Source organism: Leopardus geoffroyi, chromosome D3 (assembly GCF_018350155.1).
Source record: "Leopardus geoffroyi isolate Oge1 chromosome D3, O.geoffroyi_Oge1_pat1.0, whole genome shotgun sequence".
Classification (NCBI taxonomy): domain Eukaryota; kingdom Metazoa; phylum Chordata; class Mammalia; order Carnivora; family Felidae; genus Leopardus; species Leopardus geoffroyi.
The window spans coordinates 16,596,305-16,619,934 of NC_059339.1; the positions used below are offsets into that span (position 1 = coordinate 16,596,305).

Sequence of the window (23,630 nt, forward strand, 5' to 3'; positions counted from 1 at the left end):
GCGTTCAAGACCCATGATGGGCATGGAACCTACTTTAAAAGAAAAAAAGAAAGAAAAGTAAAGTGATGCAGCCACTCTAGAAAGTAATCTGGCAATTTCTTACAAAATTAAACATGTAATTTCCCATATGGCCAAAGAATTAAAAATTTATGCTCACACAAAACTTGGTTTTTTCCTTAAAAAATTTTTTTTTAAGTTTATTTATTTTGAGAGAGAGAGAGAGAGAGAAAGATGGCACTTGAGCAAGGGAAAGGCAGAGAGAGAGAGAGAGAGAGAGAGAGAGAGAAAATCCCCGGCAGGCTCCACACTACCAGCACAGAGCCCAAGAGGGGGCTCGAGCCCACGAACCATGAGATCATGACCTGAGCTAAAATCTAGAGTCAGACACTTAACCAACTGAGCCACCCAGCCCCCCTTTTTTCCTTTTTCGGTAAGCTCTAGGCCCAACATGGCGCCTGAACTCACGACCCCAAGACCAAAGGTCGCGTGCTTTACTGACTGAGCCAGCCAGGGACCCTTGTTCACACAAAACTTGTACAGGAATGTTCTTAGAAGCTTTATTGGTGATGGCAAAATACTGGAAACAAGTCACATGTCTTTCAAAGGGTGAATGGTTGAAATAAATCCCGTACTTCCATAAACGGAATACTACTCAGCAAGAGAAATGAATGAGCTATTAATCCATGCAACCTGGATGGACCTCAAGGACATTATGTTTGGTTAAAAAGTCAGTCTCCAAATGTCACATACCATACGATTCCATTTATATACAACTCTGGAAATTGCCAACTATAGCAACAGAAGAGAGTGGGAAGAGACAGGGAGGTGGGGAGGGGAGTGATGAATGTATTCACTCTCTGGATTGTAATGGTGTCTTCGGTGTACATGTCTCAATACTTATAAAATTGTGTGCTTTAGGGGCGCCTGGGTGGCTCAGTCAGTTGAGTGTCCAACTTCAGCTCAGGTCATGATCTCGCGGTCTGTGAGTTCAAGCCCCGCATCCGACTCTGTGCGGACAGTTCAGAGCCTGAAGCCTGCTTCAGATTCTGTGTCTCCCTCTCTTTCTCTGCCCCTCCCCTGCTCATGCTCTGTCTCTCTCTCCCTCTGTCAAAAATAAATAAACATTAAAAAAACAATAACGTGTATTTAAAAATGTGTGGTTTATTGAATGTCAATTATAACTCAAAAGAGCTGTTTGTAAAAAAAAAAAAAAAAAAAAAAAAAAGAAAAGAAAAAAGAATGATGGCTCCACCACAGCTCCCTGCTTATCTACTTCATAGCACTGAAATAATCTGTAATTTTCTAGCTCATCTGTTCGTTTACTTGTGGCCTGTCTCAAAACTGAACTCCCCGAAGCAGCGATTGGGTTTAATTCACCTCTGGGGCGGTTTTCCCCAAGGCTGCCCTGAAGCAATAGATGCCTGTCCACCACACCTTAGCCCTTAATAACCAAATCCTTTTGCTTACAGACCGGAGGAGTGTTTGATGGGAGATGGCCTACGCACGTCCACCTGGATCTGCCAGGAGCAAGGGTGGGCCTCTTGAGGGCGTCTGTCCTGGGACACCTCTGGCCTCCCTAGGGAGAGAACGAGACTAGAGGTAGCCAGTGTAGCAGAACCCAATACAACACTAGAATTAAGGTGACTTGGTTTCCAGCACAGCTCTGCCTGGAACGTCACAATGGGGCCTGAGTAAGTAAAAGTAGAGCATCTTTTTCCTCCGGGGGCTTTTAAGAAGCACTTGGTCAAGATTCATTCCCTCCAACCCTCGAAAATCCGTACCACTCAACGGGGTCAGACACATAATTATAAAACACGTTACTTGACCATAATAAAAGATCCCCATACACATTTCAGATTTGGGGGAAATAACCTCACCGAGTACTGTATACGTGCTCACGCTCAGTTGGAAACGGTAACATTTAGCACTGAAAAAAACCAGCTCAGGGGACTGCTAGCCGTTTTACAAGCTTCTTTTCAACACATAAATATTCAGTCTCCGTAGAGACTGTCAAAAATTGCCAATGCCGACTATATTTCAAGTCGTCATGGCGGGGTATTGGGAAAAGTTTTCAATTAGCAATAATCGCGCCTCGGATAAACCTCATTGGCTACGATACTGCCACTGCGCAAAGCTGGAGATCATAAGCACGCACCCTGCTCCCCCACAGATGACAACCACCTTTACAGTGAGGGTGGGCGACTCCAGGCGGAAATTCGTGTATACGATGCGTTCTGCTTCCAGCAGTTATATTTAAGACTGGTCTGCACCTGAGGCTTCTTGTTGTTGGATCGACTCGTGTCGAATATTCAGATTTTGTAAGTGAGAGTGCATTCGCTGGGGATGCTGGGTAATCTTATGCAAATCGTCATGACATCACAGAGATGACCAGGTTAAATGAATTTTGAGTTAAAAACAGTGAAAAAAGTGATCAGTGGAAAGACAGGAAAAGCCCGAGTGAACCGAAAAAGGACAAGTACCTACGTACTACGTAGGCAAGGATCACAGCAAGTATTCGCGCAATGTCGGACGTCAGCCTGGCAAAAAACAACAGAGAACACAACACCAACAGCTGAGAAAACTAACATACAACCAAAATAAGGTAACTAACTGCGAACTACAACTCCTGCCCCCAAAACAAAAACGGGGAAAAAAACGACTTTAAAAGCTAGAAATCACTTGCCACTTCCCCCCTAAAGCAGCCCCAAACCAAACAAACAAACAGACGAAAAAAAAGCATTCTTCTTTTGAACTAAAATATTCAGTCTCCGTAGAGACTGTCAAAAATTGCCAATGCCGACTATATTTCAAGTCGTCACGGCGGGGTATTGGGAAAAGTTTTCAATTAGCAATAATCGCGCCTCGGATAAACCTCATTGGCTACGATACTGCCACTGCGCAAAGCTATCGAGCAACGCCCCCTACTCATCATCCCCAATAGGCAAGCTTCCCATTACAGAAAAGTGATTTTTGAGTCATACTGGAAAATGATCAATTGTTCTTTGGTTAAAAGTTATACAACCATATGAAGATCTCTTGAAAATGCCTGAGCGTTTTCTAAGGATTTCGTTTCTTGATTTCACTTAACTAAGCTTTGATGGAGCCTGAAGCAAAGCATTATGGGAGAGAAATATGCTAATAACCTAATTCATAGAATGAATTGCGGCAGATGAAAATGGGCTGTATCAGCATGCTGTTCCCTTGGCTCCCGATTCACAGCGTAACTATATTCTCCAAAATAGTGTTTTTAAAAAAATTGTGGTAAACTATACGTAATATAAAATGTACCATTCCAACCATTTTTAAGTATACAGTTCAGTGGCATTATGTACATTGTTTGCAACCATTATCACCATACCTCTCCAGAACTTTTTCATCATCCCAAACCGAAATTCTGTACCCATTAAACACTAACTCCCTTTCCTATTTCTCCCTCTCCCAACCCCTAAAAACTTCTATTCTACTTTCTGTCGCTGAATTTGACTCCAGTAGGTACCTCATATAAGCGAAATCACACTATTTGACTTTTGGCGTCTGACTTTTTTTTTTTTTTTTTAAGTTTATTTATCTAAGTAATAATATTTAATACCCCACCCATGGCGCGGGTCTCAGGACCCCGAGATCAAGAGTTGTATGCTCTTCCGACTGAGCCAGCCAGGCGCCTGTCTGGCTTATTTCATAATGTTTTAAGGTCTATCCATGTTGTAGTATATATATCAGAATTTCATTCCTCTTTATGGCTGATATTCTATTGTATGGAATTTTACTATCCATCCATTATTCTTTGAATCTGCTTCGTTTCCATCTTTGGCTTTCATGAGCAATCCTTCTACAAGCAGTGGCATACAAATATCCATCTGAATCCTTGTTTTCAATTCATTTCTGTACATAGTTGGAAGGGGAATTTCTGGGTCATATGGTCATTCTTTCTTTCTTTTTTTTAAGAATTCTTTTTTAATCCCAAAGGGTTTTCTGTTGGACACCTTAATTCAGAGGAGATAGGCTGGAAAAGGCTATTTTCATAGAAATGTTCACAGTTCACGAAGTTTGAAGTAACTTTCGCTCCCACTGCCTGTTTTTCCCTTGACAAGTGGAAAGCTGTCAGAAACCTATATTCAGACTTCTTTCATCCCTGAACTATATTCTCCAAAATACTTTTGGTTTTTGCTACTCATTAAGATGTAAATAGTCTCTAAGAAAATTACATTTCCCCCAACATTTTATTATAAAATATTTCAAACATGAGGGGCACTTAGCTGGTTCGGTCTGTGGAACATGTGACTCTTAATCTGGGGGTTGTAAATTCCAGCCCCAGGTTGGGTGTAGAGATTACTTATTTTGGGGAAAGAGAGAAAGTGTGTGTGCGCACTTGCACAAGCCGGGGGAGGGACAGAGAGAGAGGAGAGAGAATCCCAAGCAGGCTCTGTGCTGAAGCCAACTTGATCTCACAGTTTGGTTCCATGAGATCATGACCTGAACCAAAATCAAGAGTCAGAGGCTTAACTGACTGAACCACCCAGGTGGCCCTAGGGTGACTTAAAATCTGGAGATTATTTAAAATCTTAAAAAAAAATCAAACATGAAACGTTCAAAGTATTCCTCAGTGATCATTCATATAATCATCATCTAGGTGAGAAAATGACATCTTTAAAAGACCTATTTGATGCTGATGTGTAGCTTTTTTTTCCCCCCACAGCCATAACTGCCAGGGTAGGAAAAATTATCAAGAAAAAAAAAAAGACTAGTAACTTGATTAATTTTATATTATTTTACTTTGATCCAATCAAGGACAAAGTCATGAATTCCTGGTATGGTGACACTGTGTGTTTTACCAGCTGTCTTGGATGACTTCATCCTCCACGGATGACTTTCCAGCACTAAGAAAAATTGAAAAGTCAGCTAACTTCTCCCAGGAATATGAGATTTTGGGGGGCCTAAAAGCACAATAGTTCTGTATTAGTCAGTCTCTCAATTAACGATGTTCATTCTACTTGGCAAACTGAAAAAAACAACATGAGTTTGAAATTTTTCTTAATAAACTTGGGGTGGGGGGAGAAAATGTCAGTGTTTTGGCATTTTAATAGGTTTTGATCCAATACCCATATGTGCAGGAAATATTCCTGATTGCAATTTTTTTGACTTAGTACAAATTTCCAGTCTACATTTTGGTCCTTTCTTTCAGCCAATGTGGTCAGGTTAACTAAGGCACAAAAAACCTGTCATGTCAGGTGATTGTCCCAGCAGTGTGACCTATCTGAGTTGTTGTGTAGGTATTGCTCCCAAACTCCTAAACTGGGTGACTTTACAGATATTTACCTCCACACATTCAGTGAGAGGATCAGGAGTCAAACTCTGACTCCAGCTTCCACAATACACTTCTGGGCTTCAGTTTATCTTAAAACAGGGGAAGTAGCTCCTTAGGTGGTCTTCAAGGTTCCAGTAAGCTGCCCTTTGATTGATGTTCTAAAACACAAATTGATTGATGTCTTATTTAGGTGATGCTACAGAACAGCGGTTCTCATTATTAAAAACATTAGAAACAACTGGGAAGTTTGTAAACCGTCTTGATGCCCAGGCATCTCCCCAGACCAATTAAATCAGAATCTCTGGGAGTTAGACCTGGGCACTGTGCTGGTTAATGTAATAAAACCACAAAAGAGAATAAAGAAAATTGGAGAAGCCAAGTGAGTAAACACATTATTCCTTGTATATTATCTGTGGCTTTAGTTTTTCATATAAACTGCAAAAACATGGATTTTTCAGATATTTATTAATGTATTTCTTCACACCCCACTACAAGGTGGGAAATTGATTTCCTCACAGTGAGTGCAAAGGATCATAATCACTGAAGTTCAGTATGAGTCTAATCTAGATACATTATTAAAGCTTCTATCTTAACAATGAATTCGTAACTTAGTACTGTTTAGATATACTATTTTGCACTGAGCACACTCGTCTTCAAACTCTAACAACTTCTCTCAAAGGGACACTAACATGTTGGCTTAGGAGACAGCGGGCACATTTCGCTCCTGTGAATGTTCAACACCTCTGACCAGGAAAGGCAGATGGGGGCGCTACTACACAATCTGGATCCCTCATCTGTGACCCCCAGAGGATTGTGGGACTTGTAGTTTTCCTGGCATCATTTCTGCCTCCTGGACTGCATTTCCCAAAATGCAAAAGGAGCCAGCCCGTCGCGTCGTCAGACGTAAAGTGTTCTTTAAGGTGCAGAAGGTAAGTGTTCTGTGGGGGTTGCAGGTTTCTAGACGTTGTGAATTTGTTGTGAGGGATTCTATATAAACTTTTTGCCCTTTAGTAGTACCTGGCAGAGAGCAGCTGTTCCAGTATAGCGGGTTTTCAGCGATTTTCCCGAGCCCTTTGGTCTCAGGAATCCAGACTATATTTGTTCAGCGGTTCAAGTGTTGCTGTGGATTTCTAGAGAAATCGGGGTCCTGAAACTAGACCTGGAAAGCCAGGCATAAAATAATGTTTACATATGGGGTACGTGTCACTAGAGAATTTCTGTATTATGTTAAATAATACGTCAAAGCTTTGTTAGAATGTCGTGTTTGCAATTGAGGGTAAACTAAAAGAATATGGGGAAAGTAGAATAAAAGATGTGCATGTGCTTAGTTACAGTAATAAAACCAAAAGCCATAAAAATCAAAAGTCAGAAAAGTCTGAGCAGCAACTGCATCAACAGTTGGCATACTGGAATTCAAATATGCTTCTTAGCTTATGAAGAAATATTTCTGATTTATGAAATAGGAAGTAGGTTTATGGAACACACGGTTTCCCAAGGGATGGTAGTAACTAAAATTATAAGTGTATTCCTCTGAGGGAGACGTCTTTAGATGTAGACATAGATGGAATAACAATTCCCTATTAAAAGATTTAAAAGATATCGGGAGTAAGCTATTATTCTTTTGAAGTTTATAAGAAGTTTATTTCTGACCAGCCAGGTTTTATTGGGACAGACAGAATAGGTCTTATGTTATGCTAGAGTCCTGCTTTACCAATTTTTATTTTACACTCCCTTTTTAAAATCCACATTTTTTTAGAGTCCCTTCCACCATTTTTTAAATAAACCAAAATGTACAGTTTTTCTTGAATGCAAAAAGTCTTGGAAGATTCACCAACCATTTTAAGTTAATTTCCATCTGATGGCCAAGCATAGTAGACCTCTGGTTGTAGGTTCTTAAGAGGTCAAGAAGACAAGATTGGCTTGGGTTGTTATGCAATAGTCCAGTGTGGCGAGAAGATTTTATTTTGTGGAAGGTATTAGAAATTCTTGACCAAAACAAATTTTTAAAAAGATATAAAAATGGAGCCTTGTTGTTTCAGGTCAGACTTCATGGGACTCAGGGAAGGTGGGCCGGAATCAGTGTTTCCTGGTGAAGGCCAATTGTTAGACATTTAGGAACTTGCTAGCCAGTTGTTAAACCATTGGTAGCCTGAAACTGGCCACGATGGGATTATTTTCTCATATCTTTTTGTGGGGGATAGTGGGGGAGAAGGTAGTACACCCCTGGCAAGGGTCAGTTTACTCTATAAGCCTGTAGCCCCAATGTTCAGTACATTCTTGAGTTCTTACATCCTGAGCTAGCTCACACCCTCCCAAATTCTGCAAAAGATTGATTTGGATTACAAAGTAAGGTTATAAATACACTCTAGGTGTGTGTGTGGGGGGGGGGGGGGGCGGGGAGGAGGCTGCACCTTTCCAGGGAAAGATATTCTTGTTTATTTGGGGGGCCCATCCTTTAAGATACTGAAGTCACTGATTAATTCATTATTTGTAGGTTGTTCAGATAAGCATGCAATCTGCCACCGGAAGTAGTATGGTCTGGATGGAGAGTCTTCTTAGATTATGCAAAAACCTGTACTCCTCTCTGATACATTTTCTTAAGCCTAGATTTTGTCTTCAAGAGGACAGTATTATGTGCAATGCCAACAAATTCCTACTCCCCAGTCATTTCTCAATATCATGCTGTTGGCTCTCATCACCCATCCCATAAATATTTCAGTGTACAACTTTGCTGATTATCAGATACCTTTTGGGTTGTCAGCTTATAGATATAAATTGGATGAGTTTTGAAATCTCATCAGTAACCTCCCAAATCCCATCTAGGGTGGACTATTTGGGGGAAATGACAGTGCTACCCAAGCTTTTCTTTATTTGCAATTCCTTCCTTACAGTTAGTCCATATATTTTTAGGCTAAGTTTAGTTCTTGTTTATCTCTGTATTGTTGATAATCATGTACCCTTGCTTTTATTTTTGTTTAGATCCAGGGCAACATGAGGGAGGCATACTTTTAAGTTACCTATCCTAGTTCACTTTGTACATTTAATTTCAAATATGTTTTCTTCAAATACTATATGAGTGCTGATAGGGTCCAGATATTAGAGTTTTATCTACCTTTAAGGTGAAACATTCCACATTTTAGCTTCTCTTCAAAGTACTCCATTCTTTTTTTCCCCTCACTTTTCAGATCATATCTCTTTAAGCCTTTAAAGTATTCAAAAGGTACAAGCATTGTTACTTTATCTCATAGCTTTTGGCATTTCTGCACTACCACTATCCTAGGCACACTAGGACATCTATTTTTGAGAGAGAGAGAGAGAGAGAGAGCACAAGCAGGGGAGGGGCAGAAAGAGAGAGGGAGACACAGAATCCGAAGCAGGCTCCAGGCTCCGAGCTGTTAGCACAGAGCCCGACATGGGGCTTGAACTCATGATCCATGAGAGCATGACCTGAGCCCAAGTCAGACGCTTAACCAACTGAGCCACCCAGGCACTTCTGTTGTTTCTTTTTTAAAGTTTATTTATTTATTTGGAGAGAGAGAGAGGGAGAGAGAGCAAGTGGGGAAGGGGCAGAGAGAGACGGGGAGAGAGAGAATCACAAGCAGGCTCAGCACCACCAATGCAGATCCTGAGTCAGGGCTTGAACTCACGAACCGTGAGATTGTGACCTGAGCCAAAGTTGGACGCTTAACCGACTGAGCCACTCAGGTGCCCTATATAAAAATTTTTTTATTGTGGAGATAGAATAATATAACGAACCCCATTCACAGACCTATCACCCAGCTTCAAAAATGAACAACTCTTGGCTAATCTTGTTTCATTTATACAGTATATTTCTATCTACTCTGCCCCCTCTATATTATTTTGAAATAAATCCTCCCAGACATATCATCTCACCCAAATATTTCAGTCTGTAACTTCTATAGGATGAAGACTTTTAAAAAAAATCACAATACCATTTGTCATACATAAAACACTTCTTTAAATGTGTATTTTTTTTTTTTCAACGTTTATTTATTTTTGGGACAGAGAGAGACAGAGCATGAACGGGGGAGGGGCAGAGAGAGAGGGAGACACAGAATCGGAAAGAGGCTCCAGGCTCTGAGCCATCAGCCCAGAGCCTGACGCGGGGCTCGAACTCACAGACCGCGAGATTGTGACCTGGCTGAAGTCGGACGCTTAACCGACTGCGCCACCCAGGCGCCCCAACAATAATTTCTTAATATCAAACATACAGTTAATGTTCAATTTTCCAATTATTAGTGTTGTAAAGTTCCAGATAAGGCCCACAGATTACATTTGGTTGGTATGTCTTTAAATCTCTTTAATCTATCATTCCCCCTTCAGATCTACTTCTATCTCTTGCAGTTTATTTGTTGAAGAAGCTGATTTTTCTGTCCTGTAGAGTTTCCCATGGCCTGAACTTCATGGATGGACCGATGATATCATCTAACATTGCTTTGGCCTCTGTATTTCCTATAAATTGTTAAACTCTAGAGACTTGATCACTGTCGAGTTCAATTTTTTTTTTCTCCCAAGACCACATCTTGAGGAGTGGTGTGCTCTTCCATGAAGAGTCTAGTCTGGTATTCTCTCTTTTCCTAATGTTGAAATTGGAGGAAGTTGTTGATCTTTGATGCCTATATGCTGCCTTTGCTTTTCGGCTATAAATGAGATAATCACCTCACACCTGACAGAATGGCTAAAATCAAAGACAAGAAATAAGTAGTGTGGGTGAGGATGTGGAGAAAAAGGAACCCTTGTGCACTATTTGTGGGGATGCAAGCTAGTGCAGCCACTGTGGAAAACAGTACAGAGTTTCCTCACAAAATTAAAAATATAATTACTCTATGATCCAGTAATTCTACTGGATATTTACTCAAGGAAAACAAAAACACTAATTTGGAAAGATATATGCACCTCTATGTTTATTAAAGCATTATTTATAATAGCCAAGATATGGAAGCAACCCAAGTGTCCATCCATAGATTAATGGATAAAGATGTCAGCACACACACACACTCATGCACACACACACTCACTCCACACAGGAGTATTAATCAGCCTTAAGAAGGATATCTTGGGGCACCTGGGTGGCTCAGTTGGCTAAGCATCTGACTTCGGCTCAGGTCATGATCTCACAGTTGGTGAGTTCGAGCCCCGCGTCGGACTCTGTGCTGACAGCTCAGAGCCTGGAGCCTGCTTCAGATTCTGTCTCCCTTTCTCTCTGCTCTTCTCCTGCTCATGCTCTGTCTCTATCAAAAGTAATTAAACATTAAAAAAAATATTAAAAAAAGAAGGATATCTTGCTATTTGACAACATGGATGGATCTAGAGGATATAATGCTAAGTGAAATAAGTCGGACAAATACCACATGATTTCACTCGTGGAATTTAAGGAAAAAAAACACAAATGAACAAAGAAAAAAGAGATAAGCAAAAAAACAGACTCTATTAAAAACATTTTTAGTTTATTTTGAGAGAGAGCACATGTGAGTGCATGAGTGAGTTGGGGAAGGAGCAGAGAGAGTGAAAGGGAGAGAGAGAGAATCCCAAGCAGGCTCCTCACTGCTAGTGCAGAGCCCAGCAAGGGGCTTGAACCCACAAACCGTGAGACCATGACCTGATTGAAATCAAGAGTTGGACACTTAACCCACTGAGCCACCCAGGTGCCCCGAAAGCCGTTTTTTAAAAAAAATGTCTATTTATTTTTGACAGAGAATGTGAACATGTGTCGGGGAGGGACAGAGAGAGAGCGACAGAGGATCCCAAGCAGATTCTGCATGGAGAGTCCAATGCAGGGCTAGAACTCATGAACTGCAATATCATGACCTGAGCTGAAGGCAGACACTTAACTGACTGAAGCCACCCGGGCACCCCAAAAACAGACTCTTAAATATAGAGAACAAACTGGTGGTTGCCATAGGCGAAGTGGGTGAGGGGATGGGTGAAATAGGTGAAGGGGATTAAGCATGTACTTCTAGTAATGAGTAATGACTACTTTATGGAATTGTTGAATCATTATATTGTACACCTGCAACTAATATAATACTACATGTTAATTATCCTTGAATTTTAAAAAAGCCTAAGGGAAAGACTAAAAAAAATAATAAATAAAGTTCTGATGCATCTTCTAGTCCCTGGCAACTACTAATTTACTTTCTGTCTCTATATATTTGTGTATTTTAGAAATTTTATATAAGTGGAATCATATAGTATTTGTCCTTTTGTGACTGACTTCTTACACTTAGCATAATGTTTTTGATGTTTATCCATATTATAGCATATATCAGAACTTTATGCTTATAGGTAAATTTCCTTATATGGATAGACCCCATTTTGTTTATCCATTCGTCAGTTGATGGCTTCCTTAGTTTTGTTTTTGTTTTGGGGGTCTTTTTTTTTTTAACTTAAATTTTAGTTAACATGAAGTGCAATATTGGTTTCAGGAGAATTCAGTGATTCATCAGTTACATACAACACCCAGTGCTCATCACAAGTGTCCTCCTTAATACCCATTACCCATCTAGCCCATCTCCCACCCACCTCCCTCCATCAATCCATAGTTTGTTTTCTGTCATTAAGTGTCTCTTGTGGTTTGTTGGGGTGCCTGGGTAGCTCAGTCGGTTAAGTGTCTGACTTCAGCTCAGGTCATGATCTGGTAGTTCTTGAGTTCAAGCCCCAAGTCAGGCTTTGTGCTGACAGTTCAGAGCCTTAAGCCCATTTCAGATTCTGTGTCTCCCTCTCTCTCTCTCTCTGCCTCTCTCCCACTCATGCTGTCTCTCTCTCCTGCAAAAATAAATATTAAAAAAAATTTTTTTAGGGGCACCTGGGTGGCTCAGTCGGTTAAGCATCCAGTTTCGACTCAGGTCATGATCTTGTGGTCTGTGAGTTCAAGCCCCGCGTCGGGCTCTGTGCTGACAGCTCAGAGCCTGGAGCCTGTTTCAGATTCCGTGTCTCCCTCTCTCTCTGACCCTCCCCCATTCATGCTCTGTCTCTCTCTGTCTCAAAAATAAATAAACTTAAAAAAAATTTTTTTTAATTTTAATGTTTATTTATTTTTGAGAAAGAGAGAGAGAGAGAGAGAAAGAGAGAGAGACAGTGTGGGAGTGGGGGAGCATCAGAGAGAGAGAAAGAGAGACAACAGAATCCAAAGCAAGCTCCAGGCTCTGAGCTGTCAGCACAGAGCCCAATGCAGGGCTTGAACTCACAAGACTTGGTATCATGACCTGAGCTGAAGTCAGAGACCCAACTGACTGAGCCACCCAGGCACCCCTAAAAAAAAATTTTTTTTTAAAGAGTCTCTTGTGGTTTGTTTCCCTCTCTTCTTTTTTTCCTCCCCCTTCCTTTAGGTTCATATGTTTTATTTCTTAAATTCCACAAATAAGTGAAATCATATGGTATTTTTTTCTGATTGACTTATTGTGCTTAGCATAATACATTCTAGCTTCATCCACGTCATTGCAGATGGCAAGATTTCATTCTTTTTTAAAGTTTACTTATTTATTTGGGGGGGGGGAGGGGACATGCACAAGCATGGGAGGGAGGGAGAGAGAGAAGGAGACAGAGAATCCCAAGCAGGCTCTGCGCCAGCAGAGCTCAATCTCACAAACTGTGAGATCATGACCTGAGCTGAAATCAAGAGTCAGACACCTAACTACTGAGCCACCCAGGTGCCCCAAGATTTCATTCTTTTTGATGACTGAGTAATATTCCATTATATATACATACCACATCTTTATCCATTCATCAGTTGATGGACATTTGGGCTGTCTCCATAGTTTGGCTACTGTTGATAATGCTGCTATAAACACTGGGGTGCACGTACCCCTTAAAATCTGTCTTTTTGTATCCTCTGGGTGAATACCTAATAGTGCAATTGCTGGATCATAGGGTAGTTCTGTTTTTAGTTTCAGCTACCTTAGTTTTATTTATATAGATATCATATACTATAAATATTATATCTATATATTTATATGTATTTTATATATTATATATAAAACATTTTTTTAATATTTATTTTTGAGAGCAAGAGAGAGAGAGAGAGTGCAAGCAGGGGAGGGGCAGAGAGAGAGGGAGACACAGAATCCAAAGCAGACTCCAGGCTCCATGCTGTCGGCACACAGCCTGACGCCGGGCTCGAACCCACAAACTATGAGATCATGACCTGAGCCAAAGTAGGACACTTGATTGACTGAGCCCCCCAGGTGCCCCTATATATATGATATATATATATATTATATATATATATATTTTTTTAATGTTTATTTTTGAGAGAGAGAGAATGCAAGCAGGGGAGGGGTGGGGTGGGGGACAGAGGATCTGAAGTGGGCTCCGCACTGACAGCAGTGAGTCCATGTGGGGCTCGAACTCATTAACTGCGAGATTGTGACCTGAGCCAAAGTCAGACGCTCAACAGACTAAGCCACCCAGGTGCCCTTTGGCGGCCTTAGTTTTTAAAATTTGTTTTCTCCCATCAGATTTCTTTCTCTCTAGAACAAAGATGAATTGTAGGTGGACTCTCAGGGCAGCGAAAGGCTGCTGGATGGTGAACATCAGCCAGCAGTGCTCACATGGATCCATTGGGTTATTTGTGCCACCAAGTCCACCTCTAGACCCTGAGAAGATCAGAGAGTTACAGCGCTTCATCACCCTGTCCAAGAGACTCCTAGTGATGACTGGGGCAGGAATCTCCACTGAGTCGGGGATCCCAGACTACAGGTCAGAAAAGGTGGGACTCTATGCCCGCACTGACCGGAAACCCATCCAGCATGGGGATTTTCTACGGAGTGCTCCAGTCCGCCAGCGGTACTGGGCGAGAAACTTTGTCGGCTGGCCTCGGTTCTCCTCCCTCCAGCCTAACCCTGCACATTGGGCCTTGAGCAACTGGGAGAGACTCGGAAAGCTGTACTGGTTGGTGACCCAAAATGTGGATGCCTTGCACACTAAAGCAGGGAGTCAGCGCCTGACAGAACTCCATGGATGCATGCACAGGTGCAGGAAGGTCTAAATAGTGTGAATGCAGAAATGTGAGCTCCATGAGAGCAAGGACCTTGGCTGTCTTGACCACTTTGTCCTCATTAGATCTTGAGAAAAGGATTTGGGAGCAAGTTGTTTATTTTGGAGTTGATCCCAGCAAACTCATTGAGGGAGTGGGGAAATGAAACAGGGTAGGCAAGAAAAGTCAAGAAAAGGGCATGTTAATGAATGGGTTGCTGCTTTGGGGAGCTGGAACTCAATCCTTTGAGGGGCCCTCTGTCTGGAGCATACTTCAGAATTGTCTCACTGAAAGTTGAGGAAGCTTGGGCATTTATTTACCATGTCCCGTCCTTTAACGGTTGAGGGTCTTTCTAGGGGAATTAACTCCCTAACACTGACTCTGCAACTCCTTGGCCAGTAAATCCCCTAAGCAAGAGAGATGCAAGAAGTTGCTTATAAGAGAACTGTGTACAAGTGGCTGTAGGTTGTCTTGAGGGGACTATGAGCAAAGCAACAGCATAGTCTATAAGCTGGTGGATCTCTGATGCCTGGACACATAGAACACAGTACAGCCTGGCAAATAGAACCCAGTAAATATTGATGGAATGAACATATGTAGCCCTGGAAATAACCTGAAGCTAACTGGAGACCATTTCCTTATTATTAAGCCCCAGAGATCCTCCTGCCAATCATAAAATATTTATTGGGTGCCACAACGTGTGGTGTGCTATTGGTGGTGTGGAGGGGTCAAAACCAAAGAGCATAAAACATGCTCTACTTTATATGTGAGAACTTTGTAATCTCCTGGGGGTGGGGGGGATCCAAAAATAACATGTTTAACAACAGACAACTCCATATGTGATTGTTAAATTATGTGGTCCGTGATAGACCTGCTTTAGAGGTTCAGAGAAACAGATTTAGTAAAGCTTCGAGTAATCGGTCAAGCTTTTATGGGAAAGGTGGGGCTTGAGTCTGGCTCGGGTCTGACTGAACAAAAGAGGGGAGAGGGCTTTCTAAATGAAGAGGATTTGTAGAGCCCAGAGGAGTCTGGCCTGGCCTCTGTGGAGACTACTGTGAAATCAGATTGTCTGGAAAGGCTAGACCCAAATCATGGGTGCATCTGAAAATAGTACAGTGCAATTTGGGTCTTTTGTGAGAGACCAAAAGGGACTATTAGTGGTTTCTGAGCAAGAAAGCAATGTGATAAAAATAGCATTTGAGGAAAGCCACACAGGATTAGAGAGTGTGGCTCAGGGAGGTCAGCCTGAAGGACCCAGATCAAGGTGGTATCAGGGGAATTTGAGAGCTAATGATGGCCCTGGCCCCATTAAACTTTTCTTTTCCTGATGAAAGTTCCAAATCTTCCCAATAAGAAAGTAGTATAATGAACTTCCGTGTACCATCACTCAGATACAAAAAGTATATCATGTCTACTTTACCTCCCCCCCCCCCCCCCCGGCTGGTCTCTTAAAATAACTGCTATTTATTGAGTGGCTCCTGTCTATAGGCAGGAGCCTATAGACTCCTAGGTGGAGTCTAGGTGGTGGCCGTAGCACAGTGGTCAAAGGACTCAAAGTTCTTGCCTCACACGAACTCATGATTAGGGAAGTGAGGAGAGAAACGAGTCACTGGGTTAGGACACCGAGGGGAAGAGTGTTTTAGAGGGACGGTGGTGATGGATAGCAACAATCACCCTGGAGGAGGAGAGGGAGGGAGGAAAAGCACCGGTTTGGGCACTAAGGAAGTCATTTGGTAAAGCATTTGCAGTTGCACTAAGGATAAAAATGAGCCATCAGGTTAAGCAGGCCGTGTAAGTAAGGAAAGCAGAGGTACACTGCTTGTTCTAGAGTTGGCAGTAGGAGGAAGGTAAGGAATGGTGGTAGTTAACATGAGAAGGTATTCCTAACTTGGGGGAAAGACTGGGTGCTAGGAACAGTGAACAGTGTTGGAGGAGCGGAGCTACAACTGGTTGGGGATGAGATGTTTTTGGCAGCTTCATGCCTTCTCGGGACCAGTTGTTCAGTCAGCCTCTTCTTTGGTTTCAGGGTCCTTTGCTTGAACTGTGGTGAACAGATTCCCCGGGGGGTGTTACAAGAGCGTTTTGAAGCTCTGAACCCCACCTGGAGTGCCGAGGCCCATGGCCTGGCTCCTGACGGCGACGTCTTTCTCACAGAGGAGCAGGTACGGAGCTTTCAGGTCCCGTCCTGCCGATGTGGAGGACCCCTGAAACCAGATGTCGTTTTCTTCGGGGACACAGTGAACCCTGACAAGGTTGACTTTGTGCACAGGCGTGTAAAAGAAGCTGACTCCCTCTTGGTAGTGGGATCATCCTTACAGGTATCTGACTTGGTCAGGGTGGGAATGGCCCCTTTTGCGGGCTGGAGAGCCCTGGAGAGGCTCCCTGTTAGGTTTACCTCTAACTGCATTGAGAATTCTTACCTGTGTCTTTTCCTTGTAAGGTTTACTCTGGTTACAGGTTCATCCTCACTGCCCGAGAGAAGAAGCTCCCAATTGCAATACTTAACATTGGGCCCACACGGTCAGATGACTTGGCGTGCCTGAAACTGGATTCTCGCTGCGGAGAACTGCTGCCTCTAATAGACCCCTGCTGACCACAGTCTGATGCTCCTGGTCAGAAACTGGGACTTTCACTTGAATCCTGCTCTTAAAGGTAAATGCTTTCCTAGATACTGATTCCAGTTCTCATTCAACCAAGAGCACTGACAAAATAGGCAGCTTGGGGCACCTGGGTGGCTCAGTCGGTTGAGCGTCTGACTTTGGCTCAGGTCATGATCTCGCGATTTGTGGGTTCAAGCCCCGCATCGGGCTCTGGGCTGACAGCTCAGAGCCTGGAGCCTGCTTCGGATTCTGTGTCTCCTTCTCTCTCTGCCCCTCTCCCACTTGTGCTCTGTCTCCCTCTGTCTCTCAAAAATAAATAAATGTAAAAAAATAAAAATAAATAGGCATTTTAATGTATGGCCACTCGTAATTAAAACTAATTCTTTAATGCGCATTAAGCTACAGTGTTTGAAAGATATTTATTTTCCAGCTCTATGCACACAGCTATTTAGAAGGTTTCAAAATTCACCACTGCTTTTTTTCCTGTTTTTAAATAACAGCTTTTCACCCTTTCAAAGTATACAATTAAGCTTTTAGTACACTCACAAAGTTATACATGACTCACAGCTGTCTTAATTCCAGAATATTTTCATCATCCCAGGAAGAAACCTTGTACCCATCAGCAGTCACTCCACCCTCCCCAACCCCTCCGCTTCTCCCTACCCTGGCAATAGCTAGTCTGTTTCTGCTTATGCTAGACATTTCACAGAAGATGTGGCCTCTTGTGTCTGGCTTCTCCACTTGGTGTAATAGTTTCAAGGTTCATCCATATTGTAGCATGTATTGGTACTTTTATATCTATTTTAATCTATGGATACAACCACTTAAAAAAATAAAATGCTTTGGGGCACCTGGATGGCACAGTCGGTTGAACAGCTGACTCTTGACTTTGGCTCAGGTCATATCCCAGGGTCATAGCATCGAGCCCCAGGTCGGGCTCTGCGCTGAGCGTGGATCTTGCTTGGGATTCTTTCTCTCTCTGCCCCTCTCCCTCGCTCACACTCTCTCTCTAAAAAAAATAAGTAAAATAAAAAGCTTTATTGAGATAGTTCACAAACCACAGTTTATTCATGTAATATGTACAATTCAGTAGTTTTTAGCATATTCTAAGGGAAGTACAACCACTTTTAAAAAAAGCGACCTTAATTTTTAGTTTTAGGTTCACAGCAAAACTGAGCAGTAAATACAAAGGGTTCCAATATGCCCCTTGTCCCTATACACTCACACAGTATTAACATTTGATTCACCTACTGAAGGACAACTTGGTTGTTTCCAAGTTTTGGGCAATTATGAATAAAGTCGCTGTAAATACTAAGGAGCAAGACTGCTGGATCGTATGATAAAAGTTTGTGTAGTTTTGTATGCAATTGCCAAACTGCCTTCCAAAGTGGCTGTCCCATTTTGCATTCCCGCCAATGAATGAGAGTTCCTGTACAACCACCTACTAAAAATCATTTTGGGGGCGCTTGGGTGGCTCAGTCGGTTGAGCATCTGACTCTTGGTTTCAGCTCAGGTCATGATCTCACAGTTCGTGAGTTTGAACCCCACGTCGGGCTCTTTGCTGACACCATGGACCCTGCTTGGGATTTACTGTCTCCCTCTCTCTCTGCCTCTCTCTCTCAAAGTAAATAAATAAACTTAAAAAAAAAAAACATTTTCATTGAAGTATACTATACAGAGAAGTGCATGTGTTATAAGTGGACAGTTTGATGAAGACATAAAGCATCTAGATCAAGGAACAGAATATTACTAGCACCAAGGAAGTCCCCTTAGTACAGACACTTAATTTTTTTTTTCTTTAATGTTTATTTTTGAGAGTGTGTAAGTGGGAGAGGGGCAGAGAGAGAGAGGGAGACAAGGAATCCAAAATAGGCTCCAGGCTCCGAACTGTCAGCACAAAGCCCAACACAGGGCTCGAACCCACGAGCCATGAGATCATGATCTGAGCCAAAGTTGGATGCTCAACCAACTGAGCCACCCAGGAGCCCCTAGACACTTTTTAAAAAAATTTAAAAAATTTTTTAAATTTACACCCAAGTTAGTTAGCATATAGTGGAACAATGATTTCAGGAGTAGATTCCTTAATGCCCCTTAGCTGTTTAGCCCATCCCCCCTCCCACAACCCCTCCAGTAACCCTCTGTTTGTTCTCCGTATTTAAGAGTTTCTTGTGTTTTGTCCCCTCCCTGTTTTTATATTATTTTTTGCTTCCCTTCCCTTGTGTTCATCTGTTCTTTGTCTTAAAGTCCTCATACGAGCGAAGTCATATGGTATCTGCCTAGACACTTTTTAATATACTTTTTAGCTAGCTTATTACTAGAATAATATATATTATAGAATGTTTAGGTGATACAGATAAGTAAAAAGAATATAATGCAAATTACCTATTATTCCACCACCTAGATAACCAAAGTTTAACATTCTGGTATAACTAAGTCTGTTTCTATGAAAATCAAATCAAGCTGTACATGTTTTCACTTAACAAGATATAGTGGCCCTCTTTACATGTCCTAAATGCTGTGGTTTCTTGAATGGTAGGCTGATGTTCACAAATCATTTTCCCCCACCCACTCTCGGCTTATTCGGCATTAACTTGTTTCATTTCTTTCCAGATCCTTGAGGATTCCTCCCTCCTTCCTCCAACTAACCAAAGCTCGCTGAGTGCAGCCTGTAGAGGGCAGCAAACCAGCATCTTTCTCCCAGCCTGCCTATGAACTGGGCAAGTTTCAGTCAGGCTGATGAAATTTGCCCCTGAAGAAAGACTTTTTCAAAGCAGCAGCTTCTATTGATAGGTAAACTGTTTTCGATTCCTTTTTATCTCACCAGGCAGAAGAAACGGCCTGGGGAAATACTTAGGCCAGAATGGTCTCTGGAGCACTAAGCAGGAATCTCACTAATGTGGGGCTTGAGGGGAGAAGAAAAGGACTTAATTTAGAATTCCAAATGGTTAAATGTCTTTAACTGAAACATTCTGGTATATTTTTATAAAAGATGAGCAATGGTATGAATGAACTTTTTATTAACTAAGGAATAAAGAAATCATTTGCACACCAGGTATATGGCTGTATGTTTATATTCTTTTTTTATTTTTATTTTTTAAATTATTTTTTAACATTTTTATTTATTTTTGAGAGACAGAGTAAGAATGAGCACGAGCAGGGGAGGGGCAGAGAGAGAGAGGGAGACACAGAATCCAAAGCAGGTTCCAAGCTCTGAGCTGTCAGCACAGAGCCCGATGCGGGGCTTGAATCCATGAACTGTGAGATCATGACCTGAGCCAAAGTCTGACACACAACCAACTGAGCCACTCAGGCGCCCCTATATTCTTTTTTTTAATCAGCTAAAAGAGAATGGGGCTTTATGACATGGTTCTTTAAAGATTTCTGCTGGATTTCAGCTGCCAGATGAGACACTTGCCTCAAACCTGATGTGTAGAGAGGAAACTGAATTCCCAAGTGGGCTCTTAAGCTGCTTTGTTTCTGCTGAGCAAGGCAGTAAGCCTTGTTTGATTATTGTGTTAGCCCGAAAGAATCATTGTACCAGGCTAAATCTTTCAGCACAATCTCATCAAAAGTGAAGCGGATGAAAGAATCACAGCCTATTCTGGATAGTCTTTTGTCTAAAATTAGGGCAAGCAATACATGGTCATCCTGCACCTACCTAGGAAGTAAATTATAGTTACCTGGGATAATCCAAGAGCTTGAAACCAACAGAGTTCTTTTCATGTGCACAACTCTGTTTTCCCATAGTCATTAATTCTGAAGAGGTGTAAGGTTGTTGTAAATCTCATTCCAGCTTTTTTGCAGATGAAGATCCTAAGGTGCTTGGGATCAGATTTGCTCAGTTACCAAGTCAGCACCAATAATTGTATTCAAATCTGGGTCTTTTGAATCTCAAGCCATTCTCACCACAATTTTGTCAATGGTTAATAACAGTAGTAAGGTACTAAGGCTACAAAGATACAACCTCTTGGCTTCAAGTGGCTCACAGAGAATGTGCTGTTCCCCCATTCTTATTTTCTACCAGAAAATGGCCAGATTCATGCACGGAATGGCAGAATGAGAGCAAATTAAGTCCATCCCTCCTCATTTTTATTTTGGAGGAACCTAAGGCCATACAGCATATTTTCAGAGCCAGGACTAGAATCCAAGACTTTCCTCCCAGTTCTTTTCTTCTTAAACAACAGCTTCTTATCTATCTGAAGATTATGGCTGGAAGTCAGCCTGAAGTAGAAGCCAGCAGTACAACCGGCCAAGGAGACCAGGAATGGTTAAAATCCAGTAGTAAGGTTGCTAGGGAGGAAGGCAGGCTCTTTCCATCACCTAATGCTGACACAATTCATGAAACCAAGTCTTCAGGACCTTAGGAATGTTCATTTTGTTCATAGTTCTTCCTGAGCTGGAATTCTTCCCCAAAAATTTGTCCCAAGAGGAACTTGGCATTTCCTGAAGCTGATGCTTCTCATGTCTCTTCACTTTCCATCTTTTGCTTTTTACCAGCATGGCAGTCCTAATCCACCATAAGTGTCCTCTGTTGGAATAACAAACCAACTGGTGGGTGCTATCAATTTGTCACCGCCCTGGTTATAGGCTTCTGACCACATAAGCCCAGCTTTGGGCATGACTTTCCTCAAATGCTTCCAGGGCTCTGCTATCAGTTTTAGGAAATAGAAGTCACAAAGGCAAACAAGTACATAACACTTGAAACCTCCTTCCCACAAACTCATATTTCTTTTATACTGTCGCAAATTGAGTATCTCTCACTGTTATGCCCAGAATTCGTGATCCCCAAAGACCACCATGGAGCCAAGTCCGATGCAAAAGCAAAGAGCCTTTATTCGAGCTAGCTCGAGCTCAATCCCCTACCTGCACCGACGCAGCGGTGAGATGCCGGAGAGAGAGCGTGAGTTTCAAAAGCACAAAGGTTTTATAGGGATCTAAGGGCAGTTGGTGGGGTGATGGTCGTGTCCTTAGCCGATTGGCTGGGGAAGGTTCAGAGTCCTGATGCGCAGGTTGCCGGGCGTGGTTTGAACGGGAAGTTTGAACGGGTGAGCGGGAAGTTACTCAAGGGGAGGAGGTATGGTCTAAGGTTTGAGCGGGAATTTCTGCGGTTTTCCCCGGAAAGGGGGCCATGTCAGGGACATAGTCACTCAAGGGGAGGACATAGGACAAAATGGAGTCGGCCGGCCTAGGTCCGCTCTTTCATTCCCCCCTTGTCATGTAGCTTACGGACCCAATCATGGGACCGGCTGCATTTCTATTTTGTCCTCTTCTGTTATTAGGGCTTGTACTGAGCACGGAGGACCATTAGTTGGACAGCCCCCACGTGGTCCCTGACAAACTGGACCAGCCTGTTGATGATACAGGGTCCGAGGGTTACTAGTAGGAGCAGGATGGCGAGGGGTCCGGCAAGGGCCGAGATGAGGGTAGTTAACTAGGGAGACCAGTTGAACAAAGACTCGTACCAGGACTGAGATTGTTCTCTAACTTTCGTTTTTGCAGCCCTTCCCTTGTGAGGGCCATAGATTCTTTTACGACCCCCAAGTGATCAACATAGAAGTAACATTCTTCCCCTAGGGCTGCACATAGTCCTCCTTGCTGCATGAATAATAAGTCTAATCCCCTTCTGTTTTGGAGTACTACTTCTGATAAGGAAGTAAGGGATTTCTGTAAATGAGAAATTGATTTCTCAATTCTTTCTATGTCTAAGTCAATGGCTGCCCTTAGGGTTCTGTAGTTTTTGTCCTGGATGATGAGTGAGGATATTCCAGTCCCTACCTCCGCTAATCCCAGTCCCAAGAGCGCAGCCAGAGTTGGGGTTGTAATGGGCTCTCTTTTACTTCGGGAGTTAGTAGAGCCTAACCTGTTAAGTATTTCTTCCCCCGAATGGTACACCAGCTTGGGGATCAACTGCACGAGTACGCAGAAGCCTTCCTTCGAGGAGTTAAGGACTTGGGAGTGGACGCAGGGAGCGAGGCCGCTGGAACAGGCCCATCATGCATTTTTGGGGGGAAGTAGATACACTGTCTCCCTGGGGACTGTTAGGGTTTCACTACAGAGATGTGACTGCCCGGGGGGCACGTGGCCTATGCAAGTGCCCTGCCCTGTTACTCCCTGGAGGGTTAGTCTTGCAGTAGCCTGCTGCCATTTGCAGGAGCTAGAGTTGGAGGCTGTTGTATAATTGCCTTTAATGGCAATACCTTCGTAATATGAGAGCCGGACATCTAGACAGAGCCAACAGGACTTGGTCAGGTCGGGCCTAGAAGTGTTTAGTACCTGGTATGCTCTGACAAACATGCTCCACAGGGGGTCTGTATCAGATAGTAAGTTGTGACCCGGGGCAGGAGATGTGGATGACACTCCAGTAGGGACAGGGGATGTGGAGGGCCGTGTGGCCGGGGCCTGGGTGTTTCTGGGCATGGCCGTCCGGGCAGGGGCAGATCAGGTAACTAGTTGGGTCCTACCCCCGTGGGGGACTGCTGGGCAAGGGGAGTTGCTTGCATTCGGAGGGTAAATAACGTTCCCTTGTCCTTGGCTCCCAGCCTAACCCAGTCGTATATCCTGAGTCCCCAGGTTTTTCCACTCTCCCATCCTGTTGTTTTTTTACCTTGGCTTGTAAAGGATATAACTATGGGATTACCGTGCCCCCAGGCATATGGTGGTCGGGGGCCACTGGGCCGCTTTACCACGATGAGATCTCCGGTGTGTGGTGGGGTCCACCAGATGTGCCCCG

The 23,630-nt window shown here is 42.8% G+C and overlaps 1 protein-coding gene, 1 long non-coding RNA gene and 2 other non-coding genes across 6 annotated transcripts; 1 reads left to right on the forward strand and 3 right to left on the reverse strand.

Annotated features, from left to right (window-relative positions):
• Positions 1 to 1,272: 1,272 nt before the first annotated feature.
• LOC123587997 lies at positions 1,273 to 6,442 on the reverse strand. The gene is made up of 4 exons (XR_006707646.1): positions 6,323 to 6,442; positions 5,317 to 5,463; positions 2,485 to 2,537; positions 1,273 to 1,576 (listed from the first exon to the last, which is right to left on the reverse strand). It is a non-coding gene; the product is annotated as an uncharacterized LOC123587997 (long non-coding RNA).
• On the reverse strand, positions 1,996 to 2,136 carry LOC123588653. The gene has a single exon (XR_006707958.1). It is a non-coding gene; the product is annotated as a U4 spliceosomal RNA (small nuclear RNA).
• LOC123588654 lies at positions 2,766 to 2,906 on the reverse strand. Its single transcript, XR_006707959.1, has one exon. It is a non-coding gene; the product is annotated as a U4 spliceosomal RNA (small nuclear RNA).
• On the forward strand, positions 6,132 to 19,953 carry SIRT4 (sirtuin 4). Of its 3 annotated transcripts, none has more exons than XM_045458170.1 (5): positions 6,133 to 6,234; positions 13,783 to 14,296; positions 16,327 to 16,618; positions 16,741 to 16,952; positions 19,511 to 19,953. In XM_045458170.1, the coding sequence occupies exons 2-4, from the start codon at positions 13,806 to 13,808 to the stop codon at positions 16,891 to 16,893; spliced, it is 936 nt and encodes a 311-aa protein (XP_045314126.1). In that variant the 5' UTR covers positions 6,133 to 6,234; positions 13,783 to 13,805; the 3' UTR covers positions 16,894 to 16,952; positions 19,511 to 19,953. The 3 variants fall into 3 exon arrangements, with proteins under 3 accessions (XP_045314127.1, XP_045314126.1, XP_045314128.1); XM_045458172.1 differs by having other exon boundaries at positions 16,327 to 16,462; XM_045458171.1 differs by lacking the exon at positions 19,511 to 19,953 and having other exon boundaries at positions 6,132 to 6,234; positions 16,758 to 16,915.
• The last annotated feature ends 3,677 nt before the right edge of the window (positions 19,954 to 23,630 follow it).